Source organism: Halyomorpha halys, unplaced genomic scaffold (genome assembly GCF_000696795.3).
Source record: "Halyomorpha halys isolate HHAL.00 unplaced genomic scaffold, Hhal_1.1 Scaffold309.1, whole genome shotgun sequence".
Classification (NCBI taxonomy): Eukaryota; Metazoa; Arthropoda; class Insecta; order Hemiptera; family Pentatomidae; genus Halyomorpha; species Halyomorpha halys.
This window is the reverse complement of record NW_027115271.1, coordinates 638305-647851: the sequence shown is the minus strand read 5'-3', so window position 1 is coordinate 647851 and position 9547 is coordinate 638305. Positions and strand designations below refer to the sequence as shown.

Sequence of the window (9547 nt, the reverse complement as noted above, 5' to 3'; positions counted from 1 at the left end):
TTTAATTATATATAATATTATAGACTCTTAATCTCAGGCCGGGTTTCTAGGCAATCATAACTATTCAGCTACTAATGACACTGAATTAATTTATTTATTAGCTACCTTTACAAATCTGCTTCAATTCTTTTTTTAGCAACACTAACTAATTACTCTATATCTTCGTTCTCAACAAACAAACATTCACGAACTGTAAACAAATCATTTTGTCTTTTTCCCCAAAATACTATTTCTTAAGGTCAACAAAAGATTCTCTTCACCTCCACTCTCAGGAGACGTCCTCTCACCAGGGGATCCAAAACAGGAGTCCTTTTTTCTTCTTGGGTGACTCTTCGATGTCTTCTTTTTTCAAGATGTCTACCACTGAGAGTAGCTAAGGGATCTACAAGACATCCTGCCCACCTTTTTTTAAAAAATAATTCAAAAATCAGCAGTTCTGTTGAGAGTTCTGATAACACTCCCTAACAAGGAAAAACTTTATTAAAGTACAAAGTACTGCCCAACTTCATTGAGTTTGCTAATCACACAGCATACTTATTTTAGTCTAATCAGACACTATTTTTAATCTTACGATAAATAAGCCTAGACAAGTATACAATAATTATAAACATTAGTAATATATCCATAGTAGCAATTATTGATAGTAAACAAATGCTAATGTTACCTAAAAAAAAGTTCTAGTTAATCAAATTAGCACTTTTTGGGACTTGTAGTATTTCTGACCAAGACATTTATTAAAAGAAAAAAATTTGATAGGAGACAGTTCTGATAACCTTCCTCAAAAATCACCCCTGACTTAAATTAATTAAATGATTCCTGGTAGATGTAACTTTTAACGTTTAATGTAACTAAACAAATTGACAAATTTTAAAACTTGGAGACTAAAATGGGAATGTCCTGTATAATTTTAATTAATAAACTTGAAGATACTCTATCAATAGAATATTTTCTAATATTATTCCACTGCAACACATACATTTTTATATATAATATTAATTCCCTAGAACCAATATTTCTTTTATTATTTTTTTTCTTTACAGAATCTCAACAATGGCAAGATAGCACCAACAAACAGTGCAGAAGTTGCAACGTCTTCAAAGGAAATAACTGTTGATGTCTTAGGGGACAAAGGTCAAATTTTATCATCTTGTACTGTAATTGCTGAAGATTCTCTTCCTCCTCCAGAAGCTGAAATAATCGCTGTCGGTTCATAAATTATTAAAAAAAACAAAATACATGACAATTTGTTATATTTGTATAGGTTATAGTACTTTTGGAAAATTTGTGTGTAAATATTTGTATTTTTTTCAAATCAGTGCTAAAATAGTCAGAAAACTCGAGTTTGTGTTAGTATTTAATCTATATTGATCACTGAGCTTATCTAGTTAAGTATTTTTTTTTACTTACTACATAATCTACATATTTTGAATAAATGTACACATTTATTTTTACTAAATACATATTAAAAAATTTATAGTGAGGTATTAATAATTGGCCATACATTGATATGAGAAGATGATACACAAACAAATGAAACTTATTAATTTGTGCAGACCTGAATTTCAAGCCTTCATGAGGGCTAAAAAAACAAAACAAGATAACTTTAATTCAGAGAGATATAAAAAAGAAAAAGAAAATAATAATAAACTAACTTGGAAATAAACATAACAAAAAATTAAGTATATAGTAGTTGATAGTTAATTGATACTAATTATTAGTATTAGTAGTATCATTACTACAAACTGAAATTCAGGTCGAAACGTCGGCACAAATTAATAATTATTTGATAAAACTTTCCCAAGTATAATCTGTTTTATTAGATATTTTTCAAATTTGGCTTGATCCTCTTTGAAAATCTTGAAAGGTAAATTATAGATACTATTACAGTAGAATCTCAATAATTAAGATACAATAGTCTGAAAGGCTCCTCCTCTTCTTCTTTTTGGACATTCAAATTCCACTTTGTATTACAATCCAAAAAAAAATAATATATATTTTTCTAAATAAACAAATAAAATTGGTTTTGTAAAAAAATTTATGTTAACTATACATAACAAAAGATTCTCAAAGACTGTACATTTATCATTTTGTACTATGTTTTAAAACATACTGAATCCAAGAATTCAATAAAGTACCATCCAACTTTTTGTGAAAATCTGTTTTTTTTTTTAATTATTTCGATAATTCCTTTTAGAATTTTCATTTTTCAATGAGGGGGAGAGATGAACACTGATTTACACGAAATGATGGTCTATGCTTCCATTGATCTTATATTTAAATCACACTTCCTTTTGCCAAAACAGGGTTAAATACTTAAAGAGTCACTTTAGACAGTAAGCTATTATTTGACTAACACATCAATTCGAAATTGGAAAACACTAGGAAAATGCATCCATACTTTAATAAAAAAAAATCAAAATTATCCAATAGAAATAAATTGATACTATATAAAGCGGTACTAAGACCCATCCTAACTTATGTCTGCATTGTATGGAGCTTTCTTAATTCGACCAACATAAAAAATAAAAATACTAAAAAAAAAAAAAAATGCCCTCAGAATTATTAATAACTAACCACATTAGGGGGCAGCGGTATCAGTGTGGTAATGAGCCAGTCTACCAACCCACAGGTTGTCAGATCGAATCCCCGGTCTCACCTGGGCTTTTTTTCAAGCACAAAATAATGCAAAAACTCATTGACAATCTTCCCCCGGGCATTTGTGAGGTTGTGAGGCCCGTTAGCCAATGGGTGGAACTCACAAAAAATAGGCGTGGGAGTGACAAACCCACCCTGCGAAAAAACCACGTCAAGAAACGCGCGATGTATTAGTAAATGCATCGTGTAGAAATATGATATATTTACTAATACATCGTGCGAGGACTTAGGCCTCCACGGTCTGTTGCCCATAAAATAATAACCATATTAGACTAGAATATCTAAAATTCACTCTGAATTAAATATGGACACTGTAAAGGATTACATATATATATATATATATATATATACTGACACATAGTTTCTTCCAGTCTTGTCTCAACTCATCGCAGAAATAGGAAATTACACTAAAACTACAACCTGCATAAATATAAACACATTATTAGATATAAATACAAAAGCACTAAACCTATATCAATGTAAATATAAATCAATGATATGTATTTTATTTTAATTCAATAATTTTTTGTTTTTTCCTCTTCGATTTTTTTTTTTACCACAATGTAAAATAGAGTAATTATATAAAATATGAATAGTATCAAGAAAATTGGATTGTATTATGGGGTAGTCCAAAACAATATGATAAATATTTTATATTTATGCAATAAAAAACATGTATAAAAAAAAATTAATTTATTAGAAACCAGACATAGCAGTCGCAGTTGGATATTGTGACCTGCACGCTTGACATCTGTTTCGATCAATATCCAATGTTTTCAATTTATTCTTAAGCTCTTTTTCCAAAGTCGATCTTGAGTTAATTAAATTCAACAGAGCTTCCTCTGCTTCTTGAAGCTGCCCTTTCATAGAAGTGCTTTGCTCTCCTAATGATTTTACCTCGTCGATGAGGCTAAAACAAGAAACAAATGCCTTTTTATTTTTTAATTATTCCTATTTATTAAAAAAAAAAATTATAATTATTTAGTTTACAATGTCTATTTCACTCTATCACTATCTCAATAATACATTGTTTAACCTCTCTCAACATCCCAAGTTTGCCACCATATCCTCATTACATTCTCAATTCTATTCTAGTGTATTTATTTATTCATATTAGTATTTAAAAAACCAATCAAATTTCACTATATATTACTTATATTAACAAAAAAAATTATAATAAATTAATTTTGTTTAAAATTTCAGTATAATGCTGGTTCAAATTTCTTGTATCTGAATTGAAATTAACATTATAATTCATATTTTCTGATATATAAATAGCTTCCAAAATTTTTCTTTTAAAGGTATTATTTTCTTTATGCAAAAACATTGTATTTTTTTTACATCTAGAAAATATTTAAATTTGATAGGTTTTTTAAACACTAATATGAATAAATAAATAATTATAATAAGTGAAACTGTGAGTATAGTATGTAATTTAGCACATTATATTGAGATAAAAATTAGTTTATTAGTACATAGCGTTCACTAAGTTAATAATGTTTTATAGGTTATTGCCTAACGATAAAATTTGAAGGCAGAACAGCCTGAAATAGTTTGATAACCAATGTTTGGCTGTGATAGTGTGAATAAGGTAGACAATTTATGTGAAGAGAAGATTGTTGGGGTTATTGTCAGTAAATAACACAAATATTAGATTTCCGATACTCTACTAATAGGCGAGTTCTTTGCCTTTATTTTACCCCCCCCCCCTCCTTCTTTACTCTCTTCTTATTTCTCCTTACCCATGTTCTTAGTTATATTCACCACATATTATTATTGTCATGTTTTCTATTCACTTCTTTTGTCTAACTCAACCTTATATGTTGTTTCTTTATTCTAATATTTTACTTACATATTTCATTATTTATATATATTTTCTTTTATTTATTTTTTTTTTCTTTCCATAACTATAATTTTTTAATTATTATTAAATTAATATAATCATATTTCTTTGTTTCTTTGCATTATATGACTTTAAAATTTTATTTCCTTGATTAACGTTTTATTTTTCCACATCTTTCATCACATTATTTTTATTAATTTTCAGTCTGTTTCTATTTTCTCTTTTTATTTTTTTGTATTCATTGGTTGTTATCTTGCTCTTTGTTCTCAGCCCTGAAAAATGCTAGAAATGTTGGTACTGATTGCACCCCAACCATCTTCTCCTCATATATATTATACTCTATCATTAGAAAATTTATGTTTTTAGAATTAATTTATAATGAGTTGTATGTAATTAAAATTGTTAGTTGATTGAACCTTCAGAATAACTGAAACATAGGAGTTACAAGATAATAAAACAGTTTGAGACTATATGGATATTTTTTGTTTTAACTAAAAAAATGAATTAAAAAAATCGAACAAACCTAAACATTGATTTATCTCTGCAGTTCTCAACGCCTGGTCTCATTTGGTAGTTATCCAATCTTGTCTGTGCCACTTTCATTGCTTTATCCAGTCCTCTTATTCCTTGTTGAAGATCGTAGATTAAGGTTTCACTTTCAGCATTTCTTCGAACTACCTGCAATTAATCATTAATAAATTAATCAAATTACTTCAAGAATAAGAATGAATTAACATAGTTTCTGCCAATTTTGATAATTGAAATTCCTGATTTAATCCAAATTTTTTAAAACCAGTGGAGGCTGAGTGAGTGTTCTATAACCTCAGATGCTCATGACTTATGTGGAGAATTAAGACATTCCCTTTCCTATAAATAGGGCTAGTTACAAATAGACTGGGGTATTGCCATTTCAACTTTTAAAGAGAATTGAAGAGGTGGATAGAGCTGGATAAGTCAGAAAATAAATAGTTTTTAGCTATTTTTGTTTCTCTTTTGACCGCAACCCTAACCATCTTCTTCATTTGAAATTATACGGTAAATTATTTATATGTATAATATACAAAAATTGTTTGAAAAATATGATCACAAAAATGTGAAATCTAGATTGCATAAAGGTGTTTCTATACATTTGCCAATTAATGGCAAATTCGCGCATTTGCAAGCCTGTGGATGGGTTATTTGGATTGGCTGTTATAAGTTGGTCTGAATTTGGGGCAGACCTGTTAAGCATCAGTTTTAGGCACCCCTAGATTTGTGAGACCGGTCAGCCTGTTGGAGGCAGCTCACAGACCACATATAGGACTGATGACCCTACCCTGAATACCTTCATTGTGAATAGTATTATGATACCTTCAGGACCACACCTGTGGCCAAGGATCTCAATGGTCTATATTGCTAACAGAAAAATAATGATACTGACTACTGCAAGTTCTTGATGCATGGCGCCGATACACTGTTCAAGATCAGCTACTCCCCTAGCCAAAGTGATATCCACAGTCTCAGCCTGCTGCTTCAGGTCTCGCATAGCGTCCTGTAGGATTGGTCCATCCAAGAGCGCTCTCAGCTCTGCCGACTGGCCCCTCACTGCTGCTGCTAAGCCCAAAAGTTCTCTAGTATGCTTTTCCCATCCTTCCTCAGATGATTGGCTAAACAGTACAGAATTTATAAGCTTATAATTTTGTGATAAAAAATGTTTTGAAAATACTGATACAAAAAAAATTTAGTTTAATTAAATACATAGTTAATGGTTCATACAGATTTAATTTTCAGTAAAAGTTCTAAACTGGAATCTAGTTTGTCAGTGGCAAGCTTATGCCCTTTATCATAGAGGTCTAGGAGCTGAATAAGCTCCAGCCCAATTTGCTCTCCCTGCCAATGTCTAGCCCTTCAGTACTGAAATAGCAGTGAGAGGGCACTCACTGGTGCAACTTTACATACTTTACATACTTTGCCAGGAGGCAGATATTATTCCCACGTGGCTTTGGTTTATTCTGGATTCTGATGGATAACTAGAGGAAAAGCTTTTCCCCTTTCAACTACTTTGGACAACCACGGGTCTGCCCTCCAAAACAGAAGTTGTTATCTCCAGAACTTTCCCTCTTCCATCCCACCACACCTCAGTAACTCTGCTTAATTTATATTTTGTATACATCCTAAATTTCAGTATTTTATAAAAATAATAACATGCTATTTATTTTTTTTAATATAAAATTAATTTTTCTTTCCTCTATAAGCTCGATATTAATTTAATGGTTTATGTAGATTTTGTTATATTTTACTCAGTAAATAACACATTACTTTTTTATCAAATCATCACATTACAGTATCCTACTTAGAGTATGCAGAATAAATTTAATTAACATATATTTTGATAATAAAATAACACCGGTTCAATTTAATAGATAAATGTATATATTAATGACACAAAAGTATGAAATTTTTTTAAAAATAGGAAACACTTTTAGGGACCACAGTCCCCAAGCAATAAAGATAAGCAAAATAAAACATAGTCCTAAAAATAAGACTGCTCTGTAACCAGGTAGTTGAAAAATTTCCATTAGATTTCAAACAGGTCAACATCCAACCCAGAAAATATCAGCCAATAGAAAAATTCTGAAGGATAGTGGTATGAAAATATCTGGTAAAATATTTTTTGAACAGAAAAGGTTCTACTCCACTAAGAAAATACAGAGAACTAAGGTATTCTGCACTGTGTAACTCCAGAGAAGAAAATCAGCTGAGCAGAATTTAGAAGAGGAAATCAGAAAGCTGGAGAACTATCAAGAAGGAAGAAAATAGTAGAGGACAAAAACCATAGCTGGATTGAAGCTAAAGAAATATCACCAACACACTCAGATGATTTAGTTCATAATACTCCAACAAGTACTTTTAATGTAATTTCAAGTTGGCAAACAAGTAAAATACCAGGGCATTCAAAAAGTCCTGTCGTTTTTCGTTTGTTCGTTGTTTATTTTGATTCTCGAATGTTTTGGCCCTTAGGCTATTATTAAGGAGAAAACTAAAAATTGTTTTCATATTAATATAGTATTACTCCCTCACGCATAACACTAATATTTTTTAAAACATACTCAATTATTGACTTGTCACAATTCATAAAAAAATGTCTTATAGGCATATATATTTTTTAGAGAATTTGTCAAGTAGGTGTTGTAGCAATCAAAATCTACGTGCAGTTTCTTGTCGTTTCAGTCTTGTATGGGGATTCCAAGTAAGTCTCTTGTCATGATAGAGTCCTAAGTTGCGAATCTGTTCAACAGGCGTTAGTGGAACATTTATAAAGGATACTGTAGGACAAGAGATAAGAGGTTTAAACTAAGGATTTAAGTTCATCTTCTTGATTTTTAAGGAGATGAAAAATAAAGTTCAAAAAATTCTGTGTAAAAACTTATCAGATCAATACAGTTTTAACCAGGATATTATCATAATATACAAGTTAAATCCTTAATACCAATTGATAGGAAAATTTTTTCTAATGTTGTTAACTCAACATCGACATTTTTTGGACTTAAATCCCTTATACTTATCAGTACAGATATTATCTCAATACATCAACAGCTACTTTAAAAAAAAATGTTCTTATTACCAACTACAATAAAAATATTAACAATAAGAAATATCTCTATTAATATTAATATTTTAAAGAAATATTAGGGTTATGTTTAGGAGAGTAATATATTAATAATATAAAAACAATTTTTAGGTTGTATCCTCGACAATGGCCCGAGGGACGAAACACAGAATGAAAATAAATTTGATGAGAGTAAAGTAGATCAAGTGTAGTTGTATTTTAATTTTTTTTTTTTAATTCAAACCATACTTCCTCAAAACATTAAAAAGATTGAATTTAAAAACATTAAACTTTGAATCAGCAGCATATGTATTTAAAAAGATAGAAGTTATTTAATTTAAAATTAAAAAATAGTCTTTATTTCATTGATATTTAAGCATTAAAGAAAATTGGACTTTTATGACATACATATTAACTCTATGAAGATCATCGGCAGTACAACATAGCACTTCCTCATTATGCTTTCTCCATTCACCATCGGAATACCTCGTGATAGAGTAGTGGTCAACTACAGGCCTTGTACCAGTGATTCCTGCCATGGGATTCCAATCTACTTTACCTGTGGCCCATGGGCCAATAGGGCCCATTGGTCCAGGTTCTGGGGCCGGATAATTATCCAACTTTTGTGGCAAGAAAGCAGGTTTTGGTTCTGTACCTTTTCCTCGTTCCACCTTACCCACATCCTACAAAGTGATGTTTTCTTAGCAATTTTAGACTTATAATCATGGATGAAAATACATAAGTAGTTATGTAGCAAATTTTAAATTATGTGTTTCAGTATTTCAAAAAAAAAAAAAAAAAAATAGATGTAATTGACAAAATAAGGTAGGTTAGAGTACATGAATAAAGGGTAAATCTGAAACATAGTACAAAAAATATAAAAAAGTGATATTTGAATTGGAAGTTTCTTTTTCACCTCATCATATTAACAAATATTAATTTTTATTTTAAAAGAGTGTCAATTACTAATTATTTTTAAGTATAAAGATTGATGAAATTTTTAAAAACAATTGACATTTTATCTTCACAAACATTTATATACCAACGTTAATAAATCAATTTTCACTTTTTTTTTTAAAAAGATTTTTATAAAAAAATGTATATTATAATTAGGGATTAGGAGGTTAGAAGAGCTTGGGAAAGTTTCACTTCTGTTAGCCAGTCCTGAGACAGCCACATTTAATACTGAAACCATAGGATAGTGGCTCTACCTTGCCCATGGCCTGTGGGGCAACAGGACTCTCCGGTCCTGGTTCTGGGACTGGGTAGGAGTTTGTTTGTGGCAGGGAAGCGGGCTCCGATTTTTCAGATTTGACGTTACTCACATCCTATAAAATAATGTTTAGTTCTTAGCATCAAAGCAATTTAAGACTTAAAATCAGGGACTGAAAATAACTATTAATTTCTATTTCTAAAAAGTTATAATTACAAATTAATTTCTATGATGAGTAGATAGTTGA

At 30.1% G+C, this 9547-nt stretch overlaps 1 protein-coding gene and 1 long non-coding RNA gene across 2 annotated transcripts in view; one reads left to right on the top strand and one right to left on the bottom strand.

The window, feature by feature from the left end:
* Positions 1-3298, top strand: part of LOC136797000 (uncharacterized) — a 7804-nt gene extending 4506 nt beyond the window's left edge. The window contains exon 3 of the long non-coding RNA XR_010844797.1: positions 1041-3298. This is a non-coding gene — a long non-coding RNA (uncharacterized lncRNA). The remainder of the gene's footprint in view (positions 1-1040) is intronic.
* Positions 3299-3334: 36 nt separating this feature from the next.
* The window catches only part of LOC136797001 (tektin-4-like), a 7481-nt gene continuing 1268 nt past the window's right edge, over positions 3335-9547 (bottom strand). The window contains exons 2-6 of the mRNA XM_067052354.1: positions 9299-9415; positions 8496-8770; positions 5919-6144; positions 5022-5176; positions 3335-3565 (exon numbers count right to left, since the gene is read on the bottom strand). Coding sequence (XP_066908455.1) covers positions 3352-3565; positions 5022-5176; positions 5919-6144; positions 8496-8770; positions 9299-9415 — 987 coding nt within the window. The 3' untranslated portion in view covers positions 3335-3351. The remainder of the gene's footprint in view (positions 3566-5021; positions 5177-5918; positions 6145-8495; positions 8771-9298; positions 9416-9547) is intronic.